The 26,733-nt window shown below is 41.9% G+C and overlaps 1 protein-coding gene and 1 pseudogene across 1 annotated transcript in view; one reads left to right on the top strand and one right to left on the bottom strand.

The window, feature by feature from the left end:
* Positions 1-25,515, top strand: part of LOC148035121 (thioredoxin-like protein CITRX, chloroplastic) — a 36,747-nt gene extending 11,232 nt beyond the window's left edge. Inside the window, exons 3-4 of the mRNA XM_087680091.1 lie at positions 24,306-24,386; positions 24,474-25,515. Of these exons, the coding sequence (XP_087536217.1) occupies positions 24,306-24,386; positions 24,474-24,590 (198 nt within the window). The 3' untranslated portion in view covers positions 24,591-25,515. The remainder of the gene's footprint in view (positions 1-24,305; positions 24,387-24,473) is intronic.
* On the bottom strand, positions 8,659-12,477 carry LOC148035122 (uncharacterized; annotated as a pseudogene).
* Positions 25,516-26,733: the final 1,218 nt, after the last annotated feature.

Genomic DNA, 26,733 nt, shown 5'->3' with positions numbered 1-26,733 from the left:
GGGGGCCCCTCCACCTCCCATCTCAGAGGGGGAACCTACTCCACATGAAGTTCTTTACCCATCCTCTACTTTCTTAGGGTGGTTGTCTACGATCAGTTATCTCTTCTACTGATATCCAGGATCTTCAGGTACCACCTAGATTGAGACCTCGGAGGTTCAGCTGTGACTTGGTAACGAGGCCTTCATATTCCTTCCAACATGGATGCATGGAGCTAATGGCTTCTCTCCCGAGGTTGAGTTTAGGGTTCTCCAGTTCACTCTGTCTACTGGTCTTTACTGCAGGTTCCCTTTCCAGTGGAAATCTTTAGCATTAGCCGGCCTAGACATCATCGACATCCGTGAGTTTTACACATATGTCTTCAATGCTGCTTGAGCATGAGGCGGCTTTCCAATTACAAGGGAGACTTCCATTTGGGAGATTAGCTGTGGACAATATGTACCGAATCTTCTCACATAATGTGTGATTCATTTGCTTAGCCACACCATTGGATGAGGGATTATAAGTAGTTGTAAGCTCCCATTTAATCCCATTGACATCACAAAACTTATTGAATTCTTTAGATACATACTCTCCCTCATTGCCTATTCTTATGCATTTTAAATTAAAACCCTTTTGAGTATTAACAAATGCATAAAACTTTTTAAAGGCATCCAATGCCTTGCTTTTCTACTTAAGCAAGGAAACCCATACCTTTCTAGAATTGTAATTAATAAAGGACACAAAATAACGAAAACTATTATGTGTTTTTATTGGCATGGTACATACATCAGAATGGACTAAATCCAAGATACATGCCTTTCCAGAGGCTCCATCAGAGTATGAACTCTTTGCATGTTTTCCCAAAACATAGTCATTATAAAAGTCAAGTTTTGAGTTTTTCACATCAACTCTTCCAAGAGAAGACAATGCTACCTAAAGTTTAAACCCTTTTGGCTCATCTGTCCAAGATGCTTGTGCCATAACTCCATATGCGACTCCCTTCAAGGAAGCTTTCTATTGCTGCATCCGTTCTTGATTGTGTACCATTTATCCCACAGGTTCCATCCCATTCCCCACCATCTCCTTTGGTGGCTCCCTCGTACCTCCCATCCATTTCAAAGGGGGATGATATGGGTGATGTGGCTGTGGATTTTCTAGCCCTTTGTGTTTTAGAGGGTCTTTCTAAGATTGTGAGGAGTTTCTTCAAGGTTTCTAGTCTACTTTGGGTCTTTGAGAGAAATGGAAGCGAGTGTTTGTAATTTTTTTCTTGTGTTGGTTTTTATTCTTTGCAATGTAGGTAGGAAAATGTATGTGTGTGAGCATAGTTTAGAGCCGACCTCAAAGATAGATAAGTTTAGAGCCGAACTCAAAGAGATAGGTACGAATATTAAAAAAAAAAGACCTGAAATATATATAGTGGAGTGGTCCCAATATACAATATAGAATCGTTATTAAATTATCATTCCATTACATCGCAATCAAGATGTCTAGCACTCACGACCAACATGGTGGTGATCGTGAGGCTTGGCTCAATCAACGTGTCCCTTGTCCATGCACGCAATGCAAATTGACCATTCGTCGGAAACGTTGTTTGTCCTGGCAATCTCTTTTCTTTGTCATTAAGCCATCATCCCTTGCCGCTTGGCCCCTGGTCCTTGTTGTTTCTATGTAGCTTATGGTGCCTTCGATAGTTCCTTACTATCATCTCATAGTTGAGTCAAAGGCTTGGCTTGCCCATTCCGAACTGGAGTTTTTAGGAGTGATTTGTTCGAGGCCTTTCCGCTTCCATTGCCCTTTGGTGGCCTTTCGATTGATTGGGTTTTTATATGGAAAGGGGGTCTTGCTCCTTGGCTAGCTCTCTTCATCGACGGACTTCATTGGCATTGACACTCTTTTTACCATCCTTAGATCTGCATCTTCTTTGGCCTTTCTTCACATTTAGGATATGAGAGGGGGTGTTAGTAGTCGTGTGTCTTATGTAGTCATCTTCCACTTGTGAGCCTCAATTTGAGTCAAAGGAGGATATTAGGAGCTTTGACATTGTATTTATTTGTCATTTTATGTGCTTTAGATACTTTAGATGGAGGGCACAATAGTGCATTTCTTTTTGGGCACTTTTGACCCTATTTATGGTTTTACCATTTTTTGCCTGTATATAGGCAGATTGCCCTTCCACTCTTATTATCCATCATGGATCCTTTGTGATCAGCCTGCCCTTCTCATTCTTTCATCCCTACCACCCTTGCCCTTGGGGCCATTACTTAGCTGTTGAAGACCATTTTGGTGAAAGGCGATTGCATATTCCTAACTAGGGGAAGCTGGTGATTGCATTTGATGCACTTTCTCTTGAAGATTATAGCCTCTGATGCTCCCTTTGTTGTTGGTGAATCCATTTCGGGCTGGAAAACCGGGTCAACAACTCAATTTCACTAAATTCTCATGAAAAATGTTTGAATTTTCTCTCTACAGCATTCTCTCTCTTTGTCTAGTCATTTCCTAGCTTTCCTCTAAGTTTTACAGCAATCTAGCTATTGGAGGTGGAGATTTTGGTGAATCTCTGTTGTAAATCTATTTTATAGTAGAAATTAGGGTTTGACATCCACCTGGGGAAGTGTGCTCAGATTTGAAGGCTTCAAACTTGAAGTTTTAGAGCCAAAATCAGTGTATTTTAGGAGTATTCAAGAGGCTAGCCAACTAACATTGAATTTAGGGCTAATTTATTTCCCAAGGAGCACAAGTGAAGGTCAATCCCCTAGTAAATTAAGGGGAAAATTGATTTGAAGGCTTGCTAGTCATTTGTGATAGTAGGTGGCACTTGGATTAGTAGAGAAGGTTGAAGAATCTTGGTTGTACTTCATCCATTTGCAATACAAGGTAAAGAAATACTGCAAGGGGTGCCAAGTTTTGGGGCCAACAGGTCTAGTATCCAAGATTAAGTGATAATATTCACATTTTCAGTTTATGTGAATTTTATACTTTTTGTAATTAGTGTCAAATCAAGTTATTTACCACCCTATCTGAGAAGAAGGCTGGTTTTAAAAGCCCTAAAGTGGAAGAGCCAAAACTTATTTTGTCAAAGTTGCATAAACCCAATATTATTTTGCTAAAACTATTAGATAGGAAAATGGTTTGGATTGAATTGATGAAGATTTAGGGTGATCATGAAAAGGTCAAGGGGTTGATTCTCAATCTAATGAAGGGCGGATATCCTGTAGCTATTGTGGGGTTCATAGTTCTTTTTCTAGTTTGTCCTTTTTGCAGCAATAAAAATAGCAAAGTACTAAAGAATAAAAGATTCACTAGAAATTTGAAAGTCAAATCCCATATGAATAGGAATAGAAATGCAATATATTGAACAAAAAAAAATCCTGCAATTAACGAAACTTATTGATATGCTCGCACATGGAAGCAGACTTGGACGGGTTCAACGTCTGCATTTGTACCTCTAAAGACATCCATTTCCTAAAGGTCATCTGATTGTACAATTGGTCTAACTCTAGAGATATCTTTTGAGCAACAGTCAAATGCTTGATATGAGGTATCACAGCCGGAGTGCAAGAGAGAAATAGGGTAGAGCGGATGTAGGAGTTCAGTTTATCCCAATGTGCCAGTATCTTCACCAACTCAGCTTTCTCATCAGCACAAAGCTTGGAGGCATCATGAGTTGTAAGACAATCTATAGCCTTGGTCATGAGCTTTGGACTCTAGAATGACAAGCATCATCACCCGTAGTTGTAAGACAATCTATAGCCTTGGTCATGAGTTTTGGACTCTAGAATGACGAGCATCATCACCCGCTAGATGCGGTAATTCCCCCCATCAAGCTTGTGATGGGGGAAGAGCCGGTAACACATGAACCTTATGTTTCATAATAGCCTAAAACTTCATGTTGATCTCGAAAGACATTGTCACATGAATAACCTGCACAAAAACAATGGGAGCCCCCTCTTACTCCGAAGATGCAACCTGCTAAGGCTTCCTCTACTTGTCCTAAAATTTGTTTCAACCGTTGGAGGCGATGAAAAATTAAAATCTGCACCAAAAGGTTGAAAGTGCAAACCTTTTCTTCTTCACAAAAAACAAAAACTTGCAAAAAATAGGAACTTCACCCTTTTCCTGCACTTCACTTGTTCGCCTCAGCCTTGTCTCGATGTGCAGCCCCTCCCCTTTGGCCTTGAACGCTGAAAATGCAAGCTTTTGTTGCACTAAAATCTCCCGTTCAGATCTGCCCACAATCAATTAGCCCTTCAATGCTGCTTTGATACCATGTTAGAGTGAATGAATGTGGTAGCATATGATTGGATATAAAGAAAATGAACATGAGAGGAGAGGGAGAGAGAAAAGAGACAAAAAACACAAAAAATTGCAGTGAATGAGTGCTTAAATGAAGAAGGCAGATATGTACATAGGCTGTCGAATGTATCTCCATGAGGGGATCTCTCTCTCTATGTGAAATGACCAAGTGAGAATGACAGGAGGCTGGCCAGCCTTTAAATAGGCATGAAAATCAGGTTGGCGTGTTTTAACTGGCTGATTGCTGCAAATAACTAATTGCAGCAATAAATAACGCATAATAAATGCTGCACCACACCGTAGATGCCACATGGCATGCGCACAACTTGTGTGGCCAGCCTAACTGCCCCCAGTAATGCTGGAAATCACAAGAAGACTGCAAAAATATTGTCTGATCTATACACAAGAAATGCGTAACTGTCCTCGAGAGTGCTAATTGTACAATAGTAAATTGCCAGTTGGAGAGAATGTCGTACTCTGATGGATCCTGAAACACAGCAAGGCAGCCTTGGGATGTGTTGGAACTTGGGCAGCAGCAAATGCAGTAGTAGAATGCTTGATCAATGACTAGTGGGGAGAAGACGGACAGAAAACTGCAAATGCAGCACAAGATGATGTCGTGTAGATGGGGAAGGCCTAGAACAACAAAATGCAGCAAAATTGGAGGGTAGTGACCAAGCAAGGTGGTAGTAGATTGATCAAAACATAAGCTCTATGGAGGTTGCCAGCTATAGACGATAGCACATTTGGGGAAAATGCAATAGTTTCGAGCAGCCTACAATGATTAACACAAACTCTAGGGTGTAGATAGCAGCTGACTTGATGACCAGCAGGGTGGAGATGTCTTATGGCTGGAAAGAGCCAGAATTTGCAATGATGGCTGAGAAGTAGGCGCCTAATGGTAGAAGACAATGGTGGACAGATTTGGTTGAGATATCCTTCGCATGCAGGGTGTGGATAGCAAAGCTCTAGCACCTTCAAGTCGCAAAAACGAGATTGTGGTTGGATGGAGGGCGGCACTAATGGGGTTTGATGTGTAATATGCCTTTTTTAGCTTGACACCCCCTCTAAGGCCCAAAATTAGAACTAGAAAGGGACGCCAAGCATAGCTCACTATTTGTGTACCCTTAGATGTCCCACCTCAAAGTAGCTAGGGCATCGGTTAATGGGTGCAAATCGGCCACCCAAGGATCTATCATGCTATAGAGGTGATGGTTATCTTACCTGGAGAGTCCAAAGGGCTACCCCAAAGAGGCCAAGGCATTGGTCAAATAGTGCTTGTTGATTGCCTATCAGCCTACTAGGACATGCACACCCTGAGTACCAAGTCTAGTAAGACCATAAATTGAGAGGAGAGGAAACCCAAGTTTGGAATTTTTAGGGCTTTCGAAATGGAGTTCGATGAATGGGTAGACAATGGAGGCAAGGGCTCAACACCACAAATAGGTGCTGAAGAAACGTCACCAATAGTGACTATACCCTTTGATGAATGGAGATCTTGGAGCCAATCTCCTCAACTAGACAAGATTGGTGAAGAAGGCTCCTTCACTTGATGAATATGAAGAAACATTGACACAGTGAGGGCGGCTTTGATGTAGATCCAACCTTCACTCCTAGACTAAGGTGAGAGTATTTCTTCCAGCACTTATCCTTGGGGTGCGAGCTTTTCCCACAGTGAGGATACTTGGGATATCCTCTGTGCTTCCCCTCAGAATGAGTATCAAAGTTTGGAGATGACTCCAATTTCTTCTTCTTCCCTTTCCTCTACTTGGCTTGTCCGTTACGTGTAGATGATATGGTAAAAACATAGCTATGTGCAGTGGTTGTACTAGAATGTCGTGTGTACAAGAGGTGAGAAGATTGGTGTAGAACATATCATATGTCAATGATAGTAGATGTGAAAGCAATGCCACAATTAGGTTCTCCAAAGGAATGTCCTTACCAAGGAATACAATCTCATGCCAAATCTTCTTCCTCTTGATGTGATAATTGATTCCTCATCGTAGGGAAATTTGTGAGGATAGAGAGTTGTCAGAGCTTCAATCAAGAGATAGGCAATGCCTAAATGTTTGGATTTGGTATAGAGTAGCCAATCTCTTCCAAACCTTTGTGGCGGTGTGGATGCATCTTACATACAAGAGCACATAATCTACCCAACTCAAAGAGAAAAGAGCAGGCTTTGGCATTCAGTTGACCCCATGAAGCTGCCGAGTTTGAGGTCATTCCAACATGGGGATCCATGGTAGGTTAGTGTAAAGAGTTTGTGACAAAATCCCAAAGGTTGAAAGTGTTGAGGATGCACTCAACTTTGCAGGAGCATAGAGGATAGTTCTTCCCATCCTACTTCTCGCAGGCAAGTAGAGAGTGTAGGATAGGCATTTGCATAGGGGGTGCTAGCATTGCCAATCGGAGATTGGTAGTCTCGGAAGAATGTGAAGGGAGAGAATGATAAGATGGTGGTCGGTCTTTGCACTTCCAATCCATGCAATCCCCCTAGTGAAACCAGCCTTTCTTCTCGGATAGGGTGGTTTAACCTGATTAAGCACTTACAACAATTAGCAAATGAACATAAACTGAAATGCTCACTTTACCTTCATAAACTTGGACAGTGGACACCTTGTTGGCCCCAAAACTGGCGCCCCTTTCTGTATTTCTTTAATTTCAATTGCTGATGGATAAATTACAAGCCAAGATTTCACAATCTCCTTGGTTGATTCAAAAGCCCCTTGTTGTTCCAATAATCAGCAAAGCATTCGGGCAAATTGCCCCTTGATTTTCATCCAGGACTTGCTCTAATGGAACCCCAACTGGTCAAATGCTGCCCCAAATTCACAATAGATGGGCTGGCATCTGAAATCCTCACAATTCCACGAATTTCCGCTGCTGATTTCAGTGTACAATGCCTTTGACTGATGGCACGGGTCCCAAGGTGGCTGCTAAACTCTAATTACTGCAGTAATTTAGGGTTTACAGCAGTAAACTCTCTGCTGTTCACCAAATTTGGCTGTACTTTGCTACCCATGGTTAAGAATTGCTGAGAATACTTGAGCATAGACTGGAGGAGATGAGAGAATGCCGTAGAAAGAGAGAAAATCAGCTGAAATGTATCTTTTGATTCTTAGCTCTGATGACAAATCTGATGGCACCAATAGCTTCAAAAGGGGGGTAAAACACCAGCTCGGCTTGAAAAATTACAGCTCGGCTGTGAAAAATTAATTTAATGGCTGAAAATTAATTTCAGCCCTTTTGACCTTGCCCAAAATTAAACATGCCCATTTGGAATGAAATTGGTTAGGCCATTTGCAACTCGGAGTGGTTTCCAACCTTTGTTAACCCTTAGACTAGCATTAATTAATTAATTAATGCTAGTCCCTAGTGTCACCACTGACACTTAATGGCCAAACAATTGTCTTGGGTCCAACCTGGCACCAACCGACCACCAAAACCCAGTTGACATAACTTAATACAACTTTTGCCTTTAGCACCCACTGCATCCTTGGGGTCCTTGGCCCGTTCCCATGAAATAACTGCCATGTGCATCACATGTGCTAAACAACCTTGCACATTTGATTAGTAACTTAATCAAATGTTACTAGTAAGATTAAAGCATCTCAAAATTTCACGTTCCTTGAAAACCTTGCAATCGTCCTCAATTGCACTGCATTGGGCCAAAGCAAAAGTATATTGCACTGGAATTTCAATTTGGCATGACAGTCACCACAACATTGGCCACTGTTGTCAAACCGTTGCATATGCGCAAAACTTATTGAAAATTTCCAGCCAGCAAAACATAATAGAAAACACTGAAAAACAATCCAAAACTGTTGCTAGAAACCATTGGATGCATCCATAACTCATGTTTCTCAACCGTTCTGATTTCAAAACCACAGTAAAGCATATTCTCAGCATAAACCATGGCTGAAACTTTCAATGACATTCGTTTACATGTGGCTGTCCATGGAATTAGCTGTAAACCATTAAAAACTGAGCATGACCTGATCATAAACTGATCATGGACTGATATGAGAACTGATCACAAACGGTTGCAAATGTGACTCCAAACTGATCACAGGCTGATGGTAAAAAAAAACTGATCAGATACTGATGCAAAAGCTGATGCAAAACTGATCCCAAAGTGATAATAAACAGTTCTCAAACTGATCAAAAACTGAGCTGAAACTAATTAAAAATTGATCTCAAAATTGAGGCAAAAACTCATGCCAAATTGGTCCAAAAACTCATGTATAAGTATAGTCTCAGAGCCGCGGTGACAACCATACTCATATACATGTATCTCACAGTGACTAGTACATCGAGTAGTGACCTCATGGCAAACATACTGTCAGCACAATACCTTGGATGCATGCTGATACATCCGAGATTCACTACATATGAGAGTTGTCCAAAACCAGTGGAGTGGAAGTGCTACCTCCCCCTTGAGCATTAGCCAATGCTCTAGACGCCCGCTCTGCTGAACTTGAGTAAGCCCGATCCAAAGCCAGCCCTAACTGAAAGGCATGGAGATAAAGTTGCAACAACTGAGGATGGTCTGCTAAGTCATCCTCTTCCATCCATTTTGCATCCATTGGTGAATAATTTTGAAACTTCACCAAATATCTTCTGGAAACTTTACCTCTGAGCTTCCTTTCCTTATGTGCCAAAATCTACTCGGGTACCAAAATCTCATCTAGTTCCTCAACCTTTGGTTGAATTTCAGTAGATACATCTTCTGGCACATCACCATGAAAAGGTCTCAACAAACTGACATGAAAGGCATTGTGTATCCACCAATGTGGAGGTAATTTCAGCCGATATGCAACATCGTTGACCTTTTCCAACACTTGAAAGGGCCCATAGTATCTCATGCTTAACTTCGGATACAACCTCTCTTTTCCCTTCATCTTTTGCAGCCTTGCCTTTTCGAAATGCAGCAATACATAATCGCCCTCTGCAAACTACAAAGCACGTCTATGGCGATCAATGGCCCGCTTTTGCTTGTCCTGTGACCTCTAAAGTGCATACTTTATCTTTGCATAGGCTGCATCCAAGCTTTCCACAAAACGATCAGCCTCAAAGATCTTATCCTTAGTGTGCAAAATAGGTGGAACCTTCTTGCCACCCTCAACCACCTCAAATGGAGCCTTGCCAGTGGAACTATGCACCGTATTATTGTATGCAAACTCAACCAATGGCAAATAGTGCTCTCACTGTGTCTTATGGTCTGAAACATAGCACCTCAAAAGATCCAACACTTTGAAATTTGCTTCCTCAGACTGACCATTTGTCTGCAGATGGAAGGATGATGAGAATTTCAGCGTGGTACCCATATTTTCAAACAACCCCTTCAGAATAGACTAGTCATCCGAGGGTCTCGATCACTGATAATCGACTCAGGCATACCATGATACTTGAAAATGTGCTGCATAAATAATCGTGCCATATGATCAGCCTTTATCTTCTTTCTCACCGGAATGAAGTGGGTTGTTTGCTAAACTTGCAAATAATAGTCCATATCCCATCATTCCTTGTAGGTGTCCTAGGAAGCTCAAAGATAAAGTCCATAGCAATGCTCTGCCAAGGCCTATCTGAAATAGGCAAGGGCTGCAACAAGCCCGGTATCTTTTGCCTATCATGCTTTACCTTCTGACATATGATGCATATCCTAACAAATTGCTCTACATCATGCCTCAAAGCTGGCCAATAAAAGAAATGCTCCACTGCCTTGACTGTGGCATCAATACCTTTGTGTCCTGCATACAGAGGAGCATGACTTTCAATGATCACTCTAGGTCTCAACTGCTTTGTGACACTCAGTCGTCCGTGCATCAACAGAAATCCATCTCTTAGCATAAAATGCTCATGCCTTTGGCCATTGCAAAGTTGATCATTAATATTAGCAAAGTCCGAATCAGCAGCATATTGCTATTGCATGGCATCCAACTCAGTGTGATAAACCATAGTGACGACTGAAATTTGTGGCTTACGTGACAGTGCATCAGCCACAACATTCTTTTTACCATCAATGTGTACAATCTGAAAATGAAAATAGAGAGAAAATTTTCCCATCTCATATGCTTCTCTAACAACTTTGTTTCCGTTAGAAAGTACCTCAAAGTCCGATGGTCTGTTTGCACTGTAAAATCAGCTCCCAACAAATAATGTTTCCACGTAGACAGTGCATGAATTATAGCCAAGAGCTCTTTCTCATAAACTTGTAAATTCCTCTCTGCACCGTGGAGAATTTGGCTCTCATAAGCCACAACTCGGTCATCTTGCATAAGGACAGCCCCAATGCTGTTACCACATGCATCACACTGAACCACAAATGACTTCCTTAGATCAGGCAACACAAGCACAGGATCTGAAGTCATCTTTTCCTCCGAATTTTCAAATGCTGAAATTTCCACAGCTGTCTATCTAAATGGCACATCTTTCTTTTGCAAAGCATGCAATGGAGATGCAATTTTAGCAAACCCGCGTACATACTTTCTATAGTAAGAACATAAACCCAAGAAGCTATGGATCTCATGAACATTCTTCAAAGTTGGCCATGAACGTATTGCTTCAACCTTAGTAGGGTCCATACGAATACTATCAGCCGATACAATATGTCCCAAGAAGTGGATTTCATGCGAAAAGAATTTACTCTTCTTGCCATTGATAACTAGCCTATGCTTACGTAGCTCATTGAAAACAATGTCCAAGTGCTTTCTATGCTCCGTCTCATTCTTTGAATAGACAATCATGTCATCAAAGAAAGTATCCACAAATGCTCTATGTGGCCGAAAGATGCGATCCATCATCCGATTAAAAGTGGCAGGAGCATTTGTAAGTCCAAAAGGCATGACAAGAAATTCATATAACCCAAAAGATGTCCTAAAAGCTGTCTTAGGCACATCCTCCGGTCTAATGCGTATTTGATGATACCCACTTTTCAAATCTATACGGCTGAATATTGCTGCCCCTTGCAATCTATCCATAACATCATCGATTTGAGAGATCGGAAAGTGGTTCTTTATCGTGATCTTGTTCAGAACATGATAGTCAATGCACATACGCCATGAACCATCCTTTTTCTGCACCAAAAGCACTGGAGAATAGAAAGGAGATGAGCTGGGCTGAATCAGCCCTTTTTCTAACAACTCATTTACTTGACTCATAATCTCCTCCCATTGGGCTCTACTGACTTTATAGGGTGGTTTATTAGGAGGGCTACTTCCAAGGATAAGGTCTATGCCATGATCTTCGGGTCTTTCAGGTAGTAGTTGCCTTGGAAGTGACCGAGGGAAGCAATCAGTGTACATTTTCAGAAATGACATGCGATCCTTTTCTAATTTAGACATATTCCCAACATTCTCACTATCATCCTTATCCTTAACAAAAACTAAATACGCTAAAAGATGATTTTTCATTACTTTAGAAATAGCAGCTGCAAATACAACAGGGACAGATTCCCCTGGACAGATTCCCCTTTCAACTTTACATCAAGTGTGAGTGTCTTTCTCTTATGTTGAATAGTGATCTCTTTTGCATATGAATCAATCACTGCATGTATACGGTGGCACCATGGCATACCAAGCAACACATCACAATTCTCAAGTGGAGCAATGTAAAACTCTTCGCTGCCCACCTATCCCTGTATGTGCAACCAAAGCTTTCCAATGAGTGGTGTGACAGGTTCTGCATGACCCTTATATGCCATTCCAACTTTCCCCATGGCTCCCATCTCATCCTCTTTGATGCCTAGACGGGCTGCCATGTCAATAGAGATGAAGTTGGCTCGTACACCATTATCAAAGAAGATCAATGCATGCTGATCCCTAATTTTGCCCCATGCTTTGCATAACTCAGTAGCATCATCATTGGGTCATTACTTTAGAAATAGCAGCTGCAAATACAACAGGGACAGATTCCCCTTTCAACTTTACATTAAGTGTGAGTGTCTTTCTCTTATGTTGAATAGTGATCTCTTTTGCATATGAATCAATCATTGCATGTATACGGTGGCACCATGGCATACCAAGCAACGCATCACAATCCTCAAGTGGAGCAATGTAAAACTCTTCGCTGCCCGCATATCCCTGTATGTGCAACCAAAGCTTTCCAATGAGTGGTGTGACAGGTTCTGCATGACTCTTATATGCCATTCCAACGTCCCCCATGGCTCCCATCTCATCCTCTTTGATGCCTAGACGGGCTGCCATGTCAATAGAGATGAAGTTGGCTCATACACCATTATCAAAGAAGATCAATGCATGCTGATCCCTAATTTTGCCCCGTGCTCTGCATAACTCAGTAGCATCATCATTGGGCTGATCACTAACAACATCGGGCACCAATCCCACTGATGTTTTGGGCCTTTTACCCTTAGGATCTCCCTGATTTTCTGATTTTGCAGCTTGCTGCCTATTGGGACAGTTCTTTGCAATATGATCCTCCTGCTCACAAATAAAGCATTTATTTGCACCCATCAATTCCCTACGTTGTGCCAATGTTTTCGAGCCCTTTCTTTACTGTTTTGACCTCTTTTCAGGCTGGTTTTCAGATATGCCCCTTTTCTCAGCCTTAAACAACTTTTTATTCGGCTTCTCCCCGCTCTCTTGGAAGCCTGAATCCTTTCCACGCAGCAAAGCATCGGCTGTAGCAGCAGTCTCTATGAGCTGAGACATGCTAGACACGGTGGATTTTATGCAAAAATCCTTGATTCCTTTGGGCAGTCCACATACATATTTTTTCACTTGCTCATGAAGGGGTACGGCACGATAAGAAGTGACGGGCAGCAATGCATCCCAAAACTTCTTATTGTATTGCTCTAAATTCTTGCATTCCTTAGCATCAACCTTGTTCCAAGCTGTCATGATGTCCACCTCAAAGGTACTAGTCAAGCAATTCGATGCAAACATTTGCTTGAATTGTACCCATGTTAATGGTGCTCTACCTTGCATCAAGAGCGTGGACCACCACTGCAATGCATTCCCATTCAAGAAAGTGGCTACCTTTCGAATCTTAGAGGATTCGGTGAAGTTTCCCCCTGAATAGGCTGCATCAAACTGTTGAATGAAGGTCAAAGCTTTCAGCCTATCTTGTGCACTACTGAAGGACTCAAACTTCACTGCTTTTCCACCCTCGTCATAGTCTTTTTCTTCCCCTTTGGGAGTCAAGTTGTCATACACTGGCTGCTGCAAAAAGGGTGCATTTGCTATATTTACATCATGACCAAGCCCAAATGAAGCATTTGGATGACCAGCAGTCGTTCCTTGAGCCCCATAAGCATTCGGGGGTGCAGATGCATTGCCAAACATTCCACTTTGTGCCCCAGGCAACAAGCCAATGCTACCATACATAGGGTTTTGTACATTTCTAGCCATACCCGAAAACAATGGGCCTTGCACACCATGCATTGGCTGCTGCATACCATAGGGATTTGTGCCATGCATTTCCGTATGCGGCCCTTGGCCAACCATTGCATGAAAAATCGTGCTACCACCAAAGTATCCTGGCTGCCCCATCATAGCATGTATGCCCGGCTATCCAAAATCCATTGGATTGGCACTTCCATAATGGCCTTGCATTTGCATTCCTTGTCCCATAGGTATCAACTGTTTAGCTTCATTGGCCTCTTTAGGAGCTTTAAGTGAAGGATTTGGCACTACCTTCAGTGCATCTTGCTGTCCTTGCCCTTGCTGTCCTTCTTCAGAGCATTCAAAAATCGGGTGAACTGAGGATCCTTTGCCAATTCAGCAAAGAGATTTGTTGCTGTCCTCATCCGATTCTTGAACCAGTCATCAAATTCCTCTTCACTTTGCTGGTCATCTACCTCATGACGGCTTGAAGGCCCTGCATCTTGCCCAACAACAACATTTTCAGCTTGTTGTCCATCATGAGAGCCTTGTCCAAGATTAGGCATTGCATTTCCTTCATTCCCATGAGAATGTCCATACTGAGAGGCATCATCACTGCTTGATTCCATCTCACTATATGAAGACATGTTGCTGTAATTCCTCAGCTGAGCACAAAAATCAGCACTAGCACAAAGCTTTGGATTGCAATCAAGTGCCTCGGGCTCACCAAATTAAGAGATTGAGTGATTATTCCGGCAATGGAACCATGAAACCAACCTTCCTTCTCAGATAGGGTGGTTTAACCTGATTAAGCACTTAATTACAGCAATTAGCAAATGAAATAAATTGAATTGCTCACTTTACCTTCATAAACTTGGACGGTGGACACCCTGTTGGCCCCAAAACTGGTGCCCCTTTCGGTATTTCTTTAATTTCAATTGTTGATGGATAAATTACAAGCCGAGATTTCACAATCTCCTTGGCTGATTCAAAAGCCCCTTGCTGTTCTAATAATCAGCAAAGCATTTGGGCAAATTGGCCCTTGATTTTCACTCAGGACTTGCTCTAATGGAACCCCAACTGGTCAAATGCTGCCCCAAATTCACAATAGATGGACTGGCATCTGAAATCCTCACAATTCCACGAATTTCCGCTGCTGATTTCAGTGTACAATGCTTTTGACTGGTGGTACGGGTCCCAAGGTGGCTGCTAAACCCTAATTACTGCTGTAATTTAGGGTTTACAGCAGTAAACTCTCTGCTGTCCACAAAATTTGGCTGTACTTTGCTACCCATGGTTGAGAATTGCTGAGAATACTTGAGCATAGACTGGAGGAGATGAGAGAATGCTGTAGAAAGAGAGAAAATCAGCTGAAATGTATCTTCTGATTCATAGCTTTGATGACAAATCTGATGGCACCAACAGCTTCAAAAGGGGTGTAAAACACTAGCTCGACTGGCGAGGCCTCCTCTCCTACCGCCGCCTCTCTTGAGGCGGAAGAGAAAACCTGCTGCCCCCTGTCCTGTCATGGCGCGCAATGCCTCGTCGTCGCCTCTCAGAGCCAAATCTGATCACCTCCTCTTCTTCCACCAAGTTCCGAATGGCTGCCATTCAGCTTCCACCACCCTCCAACAGCCTTCTCCCTAGTTGCATGGGAAAGTTTTGCCAAGTGGTAACCCTCCTAATGCATTTTTAGCCATTAAATTAATTTTTCAGAATTAATGAATTCTGAAAATTAATTTCAGCCCTTTTGACCCTGCCCAAAATTAAACATGCCCATCTGGAATGAAATTGGCTAGGCCATTTGCAACTTAGAGTGGTTTCCAACCTCTGTTGACCCCTAGACTAGCATTAATTAATTAATTAATGCTAGTCTCTAGTGTCACCACTGACACTTAATGGCCAAACAATTGTCCTAGGGTCCAACCTGGCACCAACTGACCACCAAAACCCAGTTGGCATAACTTAACACAACTTTTGCCTTTAACACCCACTGCATCCTCGCGATCCTTGGCGTGTTCCCATGAAATAATTGCCATGTGCATCACATGTGCTAAACAACCTTGCACATTTGATTAGTAACTTAATCAAATGTTACTAGCAAGATTAAAGCATCTCAAAATTTCACATCCCCATGACACCTAGTCATATGCATTGGCCATAGATGTCCTTTGAAAAATACCTGCAAGAAAACAAGAAAACATGTTGTGGAATGTTGGGGAAATTGACTTGTAAAGAGTGTCTTCCACCTCCTGTTCAGGGCTTGCTAGATTGCTGTACAGCAGGGGAGAAGATGGCAGCTGTTAAAAAAACCAACGAGTAGCTGAGGGTAGGAAGCATGAAATGCTGCAGTTGATGTGTCTGGACTGCAAAACGTAGTGAACCAGGGTGAGATCAGCAGGTAAGGAAAGGTTGTGCAGCACAAGAGGGTGCTGCCCATGTCACAGAAACTGCCGCCCCATAGGAAAGAAGGGCTGCCAGCTGGGACAAATGCCTGCCTAGTATGTAGGGTGGCTGCTCATGCATAAATGCAGGATGGAGGTGGCTGGCTGGCTGCACAAACGCAGGCCTGTCCTGTAGACAACAATGGCTGACGACTGGTCTGACAGATTTGTTGTGATGCCCAGCTGAGTGAGATGCTCCCAGCAGCAGAACCTCCCAGATTGTAGACACAGCACAATAATGGATAACCTGCACAAAACACAGGTCTGCCCTGCAGTAAATAAGGTCTCCAATCAGAAAAAGACACTATCTGAAGGCTTGCCCTTGATCAAATGCAGGTCTGCAGCACCCCAGCTTGCTGGGCATGGCAGACAGATTGCTCCTCTTCGAAGAGTCCAGCTCCCACATGTGGCTATGATACCATGTGAGAGTGCACAACCGAAAGGAAAGTGAACAGGGAGAGATTGGAAGAGGATGCAAGTGAGAAGAAACAATCTGATTGCAACATAGTTGTCCACATTTGATAGACAAATGGGTGCGTCCAATTTGTCTTGTCCAGTACTAGTTCAACGTATGAAGGCATCCAATACCTTGTTGGCTCCAAAAGTGGTGCCCCTTGTGGTATTTCTTTAACTTATATTGCAATTGGAAGGAGTACGATTGAGACTCTTCAATCTTCTCTGCTGACCCAAATGCCCCTTGCTATCATAAATGATTAGCAAGCCTTTTGATCAATTCACCCCTTGAACTTCACCCATGACTTGTCTAAAATTGACCATTGGTTGGCAAATGCTGCCCCAAATTAATTGGGATGGGCTGGTATCTGAAATCTTTGGCAATTCCTTGAATTCCAATTGCTGATTTCAGTCTTCAATGCCTCTAATTGCTGGCACAGGTCCCAAGGCGGCTGGTAAACCCTAATTTTTGTTGTAAATTAGGGTTTACAGAAGAAATTGCTTTGCTGCCCACCAGATCTGATTGAGATTTACTCTAAATGACCAAGATTTGCTGAGAATGGTTGAGCATAGGTTGGAGAAGGTGAGAGAATGTTGTAGAGAGAGAATTTTTGGAGTTCCAATGTAGAGAACCCTTCAGAGATAGCTATTGCTCTAACCAGGCTGCCCCGAATGTTGTCGCTTGCTACCAAGAGGGCCAGAACTATTGTTGCCAGCTCTTGTAGGGCTCATAAATGCTATTGCATGTTGCTATTGGGCCTCTTGTTGCAGAATCCGATCATGAGCTTCTTACTTCTCTCTCCCTCAACTTGAATGCACTGAATCAGTCTCCACCAGCCCCAAAAAAGCCTTCTCCCCCATTGCATGGGAATTTTTGCCAAGTGACAGCTTTCTTTTTCCACTTTTCAACAATTTTCGGTCATTTAATTAACTTTTAGAATTAATTAATTCTGAAAATCAATTCACCAGGAAGTGGAACAAACTGTTTGCTATTTTGTAACGTACCTAACAGCCATCTATAGACTATTTTAGCTTTCTAAATAGTAACCCTCTCATTGGCCACTTAGTAGTTAGCAATGCCTTGATCAATGGGCTGAAAATCAAGCTGCTGTTCAGCATGTGATTGTTGCTGATTTTGCTGTTGGAAACCCTTAATAGGTTGTTGAAATTGACCAAAATTAGGTGCACTTTGCTGAAGTGAAGGCAACAAACTATCAAACATTTTCACAGGCCCTACATTGGGCTGATTTTTGCAGTCCATGAAGGGCTGACGGGCACGTTCAACGAATACCACATCTCTACTAACAAAAATCTTGTTGATGGAGGGTTGGTCCAAGTGATACCCTTTACTTTTTGTACTAAAATCAATAAAAATGCATTTGACAGGCTTGTGTTGTAGTTTATGTCTTCATGGCTGTGGCACCAAAGCATATGCCAAACAACCAAAGACATAAATATGTGACACCACCAATTTTTGGCCATTCCAAGCCTCATAAGGCGTACATTTAGCCAATGCTTTAGTTGGGCTGCAATTTAGCTCTTACACTGCACACATGATAGTATCAAGCCAAAACTTTGGAGGCAATCTTATTGTGTGACAATGTACAATGTGCCATTTCCATCGAAGTGCGATTTTTTCTTTTAGCCACACCATTTTGTTGAGGTGTGTGAGGCGTAGTACAATGAAGTATGATGCCTTGTTCAACCAAAAAAGAGTTGGAACTCTTGTGACATGTATTGCCCCCCCAATCAATACATAGTATAATCAACTTGTATCCACTACCATTTTCGGCTAAGGCCAAGAACGTTTTAAAGCATATAAACACTTCTGATTGTGCCTCAAAGCATATGCCCAACAATGATGAGCCATGTCATCAATGAAGGTAACAAAGTACAAGTATCCTTCAATGGATTTGACATGCATGGACCCACAAACATGACTATATACAAGCTGTAAGTTTTGATCAACATGCATGGATCCACCTTTGGGAAATGAAGCACGATCTCTTACTGCCTTTAACAATCAGCGTAGAGCCCTTATGGACCTTCCAAGATTCACCACCAAAGGTAGCAAAATACCCTCTAGCATCAAGCTATCGAATTGATAATAGATTTTTCTTTATGTCAAGTACAGATTTGATTTCGTGCAAAATCAGCTCTTGGTCATTTTTAAGGGCCAAGTGAATGGTGCCAACACCCTCTATCTCACATGCATAGTTATTACCCAAGGAAACCTTGCCTAGGCAACCTGCAGTGTATTTAGAAAATGACTCCAAAGAGGGGGTAACATGAAAAGAGGCACCACTGTCCACTATCCATGATTGTGATAGTCTATCATGAGTTGAAAGTAAGGCATCAATTACCTTCCTTTTGGTGATGTGCATATCACTTGTTGCTGCCATAATATTTGTATCATTACATGAGGCTACAATAAGTATCTCTTCAGTATCAGGAAGCTCTTCAATGACCACACTAGATGCAACATTTTTCTTTGCAACTTCTTTTGAGGAAGAGTTGTCATCATTTTTCTTATCATCCTTCTTTTTTTTACCTTGCTGTTTCTTTCTTTCTTGCTCTTTCTTGAAGTTCCAGAAATTGGGCTTTTTATGCCCTTTACGCCTACACTGATAGCATGTGACATCCTGCTGTTTGCCCTTGCTGTTGCTTCTGCTTTTGCCTTTACTGGCTGCATTACCCCTCTTTCAGACCTGCCTCTTACGTGGTAAGCTGAGCCACTGCTTTCACCACTAGACTTTCTTCTAATTTCTTCATTAAGGATTGAATCTCTAACACCATGAAAAGTCAAAGCAGAGTTGTTGCTAAGTGACACAACCAAAGATTCCCAGCTGTCAGGAAAAGTCATCAATAAGAAAATAGCCTTCAATTTATCATTGAAAGCTGCCAAACGAGAGTCCTGAAACTGACTCAAAATCCCTGTGAAAGCACTCAATGCTCAGATGCTGGCTTAGACTCATCCAACTCCATATTTACAAGTTTACTCATAGCTGAGAGTTAGAGAGAGTGAATGCAAAGATAGGTGTACCTGATTGTGATGGTACACAAAGAATAAAAGAATGTATTTATATGTTAGGGTACAATAAGGGTGTGTTCACACCCATATGACTATATACACGGAGACGAAGGGACTTTATACTCAACGCATAGAGTGTTCTTCTAATCTATATTGGTAGCAATATGGGTCTACATGGTGACTTACAATCGGTCCTTGCATAACTGAAATAGCAGTATAGACATAATCCAGATCACACAAAAATGGATTGTACAAACCTGCCACTTAGCTTGATTGTGAAGAATTAAACTTCTGATTGGATCTCAAATGGATAGTCTTTCCTCAATTGAGAGGCGATTGAAGAAAGATATTGATTGGCCCTGGACATGGTGCAAAGGTTCAGGAAGAGCAATTGAAGCCTCCCTTAAGTGAGACTAACGGGCAGTGATACCACCAAACACTATCAACTCAAACCTGAAATTCAGCAAATGAGCAACTCACAACAAAGGAGCTAGAATGCTCTATAGAAGAGAGAATCTTGATTGGCCCCAAACATGGTGCAGAAGAGGGAAGACTGAAGACTAAAGAGTGTGTGTGTTTGCTAAGTGGGAGATTGGCTATAAATAGCCAAATCCCTAAAAAATTGGTAGACTTGCTCTAAAAGAAGACTGTTTGTCTAGTAATAAAGGAATAGTCCCCACTCCTTGAAAAGGAACTGTAGAGTTGTCACCAATAGTAATTTTGCCCCCTTAGGCACTAAGATCTTGAACCCAATCTTGTTTGTAGGTCATGTGAGAAGAGTCCCCACTGTCAACAAGCCAAGGCTTCTCCTGAGCAGAAGAAGCAAGAGTTGTATCCTCCTTGGCAAATATATGTACAAAGATAGACTTTGTTGTCGTCAGGCCAGCCTTTGAATCCTTCTCCTTTGGCTTCAAATGGGGGTACTTTTGCCAACACTTCTCTTTGGGATGAGTGCCCTTCCCACAGTGTGGGTCCTTGGGCTTCTTCTCCTTCTTCTCATCCTTCTTGTCCTCCTGCTTCTTATCCTTGGCCTATGTCTTCTTCTTTTCTCCACTTGTATGTGCAGTAAATGGCTTTGTGGAGCCAAAACCAATGGCCCTAATCTCTCTGAGCCACTTGTCATGCTGTAAGACAAGTGGTGAAAGCTCCTTCCATAAGAGTGTCTCGCGGGTCCTCCATGTGATAAGGATGGTGTAGAAGACATCCAATTGAGAAGACAATAGCTGAGTTAAAAGGATCATAGCCATATCTTCAGAGGATATCATCTAACCAAGAGAGGCAAGCTCACCTCTCATGTCCTTCATCTTCGTGATGTGCTCCTTAATAGAGGAGGAATAATCAAGACTAAGCATTCGCAGCAAACGTCTTGTGTTGATACAAAGACGCAAGCTTCTTCCACACTTTCGCCGTGATTGTCAACCTTTGAACATGCACAAGGACAGAATCCTACAAACTCATAACGAGAAAGGATCGGGCTCGAGAGTTGAGCCAATTCCACAAGGCTGCATGGTCCATAAAAGTTCCATTTGCTCGATCCTCCTTAGGACGCGGGATGGAATCTAAAATAAGAGCCCAAAGATCAAAGGTGTTGAGCATGCACCACCTTACACGACCACAATGAATAGTTCGAATCATCGAGTTGGTCTTCTTTGGGTAATGAAGGTAGGACAGACACTTGCACTAAGAGAATCAAGGATGATATCTTCACTAAGGATGGAGCCTTCTGTGATAGATGAATAGAAGGGGGAAGAGTGCGAATGGGGGAATCCTCTTGCTGACTATAATTGCGATAATCGTGTCTTTGCTTAGAAGAGTGTCTGGAAAGAAACTCCTCGTCTGAGTCATCAAAGCTCGTGAACTAGTAAGACATCTTCGATCCTACAATCACCCAAAAATCTGTGTTTATCAACGAAACAATTGTTGCCTATCACCAAAAAGCTATCACCTGCATAGAAAGCTATCGTCTATAGTAGAAAGCTGTCGCCTATGCCCAGGAAGCTATTCGTGCAGCAAGATGTTGTGGCCTCACTAGGAAGAGGTCACTTTCAAAATGCAAATTTGCGTTTTCTGCAAAATGTAGAAAGTTGGGGCCACTTGATGAGTAGACAAAGTTGCTTGGTCTTGGAACACTTGTACAGGGTGTAAACGCAGTAAATGCATGTTAAAAAACTACGTTATCTAGGCTGCTGCTTCACGATGAAAACCTACTCTTCTGCAAGAAATCTCTAGGTTGTGTCCTCACTTAGGTGATGATACCATGTGAAAGTGTGCAATGGAAGAGAAACACGAACACACACACACACACACACACACACACACACACACACACACACACACAGAGAGAGAGAGAGAGAGAGAGAGAGAGAGAGAGAGAGAGAGAGAGAGGGCAAGCAGATGATGAAGGAAGCAATGCAATAGAAGAATGCTGATATAATGATGATGGACTGATCAGTCCTTGTATGCAGCCCAAAGCATCAATGAGGGCACTAGATCAGGCTGAGGACAATGGTAGCACCAAGCACAGAGAGTTGGAGTGTGGAAGTGTGCACTTTGCAAAGGGAAGATTGAAGATTGAAGAGTATGTGTGTGTCTGCCAAGTGGGGGGGGGGGGGTTGGCTAAAAATAGCCAAATCCCCTAAAAATTTGGCCGACTTGCTCTTGTAGGGACCATGAATGTTGGCTGACTAGCATTTAATGCTGGTCATTGAAGGAAAAAATTCCAGAAAAACAGGGGTGACCCCAAAAAAATCCTAGATGACAATGACAATGTCTGACAGGTGTAGCCAGACTGTGGAAAGTAGTAATTGGCCTAGGAATGCACACAGGAAACTGACAAATAAAGAAAATGCACCTAAACTGACGGAGCTCCTCTATCTCCATCAAACTCTGACATGAGCTCACAACCATGAGATGACAGATTGACATAACTAACATAGGCAGGCTAACATTACTAAGCAAATCAGTAACATAGTGCTGTTACTAGTGCCATAAGCTTTCCCTGCAGGTCATGATGCTGTTCCCTGCTTCCACAATGCTGTTGTTCGCCTTCACACTACTGCTTTCAAACTCCACAAGGTTAGGAATGACCTTCCCTTACCCAAAATGCCTTCTTTACAGTTGCATGCAGCCCAAAATGGTTGTCACCAGATGAGAAGAAATATATTAAAATGGCAATTGTCACTTCCCCAATTTGCACAAAAAAATTCCCATTCTGATCTTACGATATTATCTTCGGTTGCCAGAACTTTCAAATGGCTTGTCCAAATGTTAAATATTTAGTGGCTGCCCAAACTTTGACCATAACTTAATATTTAATGTTTAAAATAATGAATTTAACTTCCCTTTTCAATTTTTAAATCATGTCATCATGCACAATTACATGTCGTCATTGCCGCATCAGCATGTTGGAACATGGCCATGTTTGTAATAGTCAAATGAAATGTCTCAAAATGCTCTTTCTGGCCATGCAATTTTGATCCCCAAATTTGCAGCTGGAAAGAACTGCCCCAGTCTTACTCCTGTTGTCCGCATTGTCAACTACATTCCAATGTCTTGACACTTGTCCATGTCCTACACTGTTGCTAATGCAGTTTCCATCACGCCCATCATGTCTAGAGTGACTTGGAAGTAAATTCACATGATGGTGACAATAATGGTTCTTCAAGATGACCTGGAAATCATGTGGTTTCCATTGCCGAACAGCCTTGTTGGTGCTCTTGGTTCTTTTGAGAGGGTAGCTGGGTGTTTTGGCTGTTCCTAAACACCAACAGTAGTCAGGGAAATTAATATCACAGTTGCAGCTTAGAGAGTTCTTACAGAGCCCAAGCCTAGGTTGGCATTGTGGAGCAGAAGTCAATGTTCTAGTTTCCGTAGAGATCACTAATGTAACAAACCAATAGCTTGTTTAATTGGCAATATTGACACATGAAACAGTGTGTTACATGCTCCTCAAACAAGTACAGTTTACATCTACCTTGACGTGACTGCATTAGTGATACCCATTGGTTACCTTGACGTGTGTCCAAACAAGGAATAAGACAAGACAGCAACTGGGAATGGAAGCATGGGTGGACAGCTGTGTGTTGTTGCTAGGCGAACCACAAAATGATGCCTATAGACTCCTTTGGAAGTATGATTAATAAGTAGCCTGCCCAGATCAGTTACATTTGGACCACAGTGCAGACCAATTTTTTGAATGAAAGCCTAAGCGTGATTGCTTTACAACATACAGGGTGCTGTTGCATGTACTAGTACTGATGTGAAAGGTTACTGGTAATGATCTGTTTAGATGCCCTGTCATTATATGCATGAAGAATGTGTCAGCTAGCCAGGTTTGTCAGTGGAAGGTTAAACCATGAGTGAACCACCATGCGCAAGGGGCTTGATTATTAGCCACCCAGATCCGTAACATTTTGGTCAGAATGCAGACCAGTGTAACTAGTAGTAGCTCAAAAAGGTTTGAAGGAAAGGCTGATACCTTTGCAACATGGAAGATGCTGCTGAGTTTGTTAGTACTGATGTGGAAGGTCAAGTCATGATGAGCTCTGTGCATGCCTTCTCATTATGTGCTTTTCTGCTGTGACAGTGTCTTCTTAAGGTCTCCACATGCATTGAGCAAATTACAAATTTTTTGTTTTGTGGTCAAGTTCTAGAAGTAGGATGCATGAGAAGCATTTCCACTTTCAAATAGTAGTTTTCTACTCAAGTTGTAGAAGTAGAATACATGCGAAGCAATTAGCTTGATAATCCATCATGTACTGTAGCTTGCTGTAGAATTCGAGGAAAATGTGAAGTTTGTAAAGGTGGACACTGATGAAGAATATGAACTGGCCAACAGCCTGCAGGTTTGTCTTGTTGCATGCTTATTACAAGCAGTTTCCATTTGATGTGATCTGCTCATGAATTTCCCCCCTCCATTGGTTAATTGGCAGGTTAGGGGTTTGCCCACTGTTCTTTTTGTTAGCAAAGACACCCAGAAAAAAGCACTGCGGACAGAGGGAGTCCTCCCTAGGGAAGTGTATCGAAATATTATAATGAATGAATTGTGATACAAGAGGTCTTAGCAGGATTCAATGGCCTCCCATTTGTAGTTTTATCTGCTGAGTTTTCTTGAATCTCTCCTCATGTTCAAGTTGCTTTTGCTTGCTTGCCTTGTTGCTTTGGTATTGTAAAGGCCTTGGAAGGTGGAGAGGGAACTTTCAGAAGCAAAGGCAAAGCTCTCCTCCAATCTTCCATAACAGCAGTTTTGTTCTCCACGGAAAGAGTACCGATTAGGAAAACCTGCAAATACAAGGTTAAAGAACAATTTAAAAGTTGGTGATTTCAACCGTAGTAGCTCCTGCACACACCTCTCTCTCTCCCTCCGATCAAATTATCATGACTTTTGAAGTCTTTGTCGACCCAATCTCATGTTGTTTTGTTAGTATGAATCTTGTCCTAAGAACGAACACACACAAACACGGACATGGACGCAACATAGACAGCAGACGAGATGCAGCATAGCCTCCATATGTGCAATCTGAGTATTGAGATAAGTGGTGGATGGATCATGGATACCAAGCGGTTTGTTCCACCTAATGTATCATCGAACTCTCCAAATGACTCGCTTTCAGAAGGTTTGTTACAGACAAAAGAATGGATCTGCATCCCTCCTAGCCTACAACAGTCCCGACATCTAGTGCGACATGATGACCTCTTGATAGTTGTGATCTCTGTTCCAGCTATTTAGAGGCAACCTTTAAATAGTAGACAAAAGCTCTAATCTTCTCGTTCTCTTCACACTAATATTTGCGCCTTGATTTGTATTTGGTATAATAGCATTGAGCACGAGTATAGAGATATTGTGAGATGTACAAAGATGCATTGGACAAGAATATGATTTTTTTAAAAGACGGGAAGATCCAATTGTGTAAGACAAGACTACCACTTAATCCAAATTTTGGAAAAGGTGGAATGCAAAAATTGGTTGATGTTGCTCTTGCCTCGTGTCGTAGGTATATATGCTTTTTCTACAAGTTTTGTAAGATTTTCAATAGGTAAGTCTTGTATGTTTCCAAAGGATTAAGACTATGAATAGGGTTGCAAAACAATGTGTTTTTAGGCCATAGAAGGACATGAAAGAATAGAGATTGGTTGAAAATTACAGAATGTATATTTAGGATATATGAAGGTTTGTTCTTTGGATATGTACATGGTCACAGCAGAGTTTGAGAGGCATGGATGTCTATGCTCAGATGACAAGGATGAAGTTAAAGTGGATATAAAGTGTAAGATTGTGGATAAAAAAGTACTACCCTTTCCTCGAGATAGTGAGAAGATGGTTGAGTTGGCTTCTCATAGGTCGAACTTGAGGGATTTGAAAAAGAAACTAGACATCGAGTTGCTGTTGCAGATTCTCTCAAAGAGCTGAAAATTGGATGAGATGACTTTTTTAAATATGCAAATAAGTGATGTTTTGTGGATATTTTGTCTAGCATGGACAGCTTTTCCATTTCAACGACTCGCGATTGGTTGCATGGATTCGAGTATAGTTGCACAAATGGTCATTTTCACTATTTCACATGTACCATGGAACTTGCAACCAATTCTAGTATTAAAGGCTCATTTGCCTAAGTTGATTGATCTATTGAATGAGAATATAAAGATGGGGATTTTGGAGCCTTCCTTAGCTCTTTACTCTAACATGTGGTTTACACTATCCAAGGAAAATGAGACATGGAGATTCATTTAGGACATGCAACTCATTAATAAAGTAACCATCAGGAATGTAGAAGATCCCGTTTGGATGAGTTTGTACAGGCTTTTACTAGGAGAGTTATATACTGTTTGGGTGACTTATACTCTTCTTATGATAAGTTCTAGTTAGCAATTGAAAGTAGGGATCTCACTACCACGAGTACACCATTGGGATTATTGCAAATGTACACTTTATTAGGGAGGCAACTAATTCTATTACACACATGATGAATGTAATGAATAAAGTATTGGGAGATTAGATATCACGTCTTACTTTACCTTTTTTGGATGACTTGCCGATAAAAGGATGCACAGAAGAGGATAAAGATATAGAATTGAATGAACAATGATGTAGGAGGCTCGTTGAACACATTGCTTACTGTGAAAAGCTCTTGATTAGATTGGAAGAGGTATATTAGGCTCTTTCACGAAGGAAGTTAATCTTTGGGGTGAATG

This window comes from Lygodium microphyllum, chromosome 6 (genome assembly GCF_053477565.2).
Source record: "Lygodium microphyllum isolate KBCC chromosome 6, Lygodium_microphyllum_v1.1.10, whole genome shotgun sequence".
Lineage (NCBI taxonomy): Eukaryota > Viridiplantae > Streptophyta > Polypodiopsida > Schizaeales > Lygodiaceae > Lygodium > Lygodium microphyllum.
Note: the sequence above shows the minus strand (reverse complement) of the source record. Positions and strands in the feature narration are given on the sequence as shown.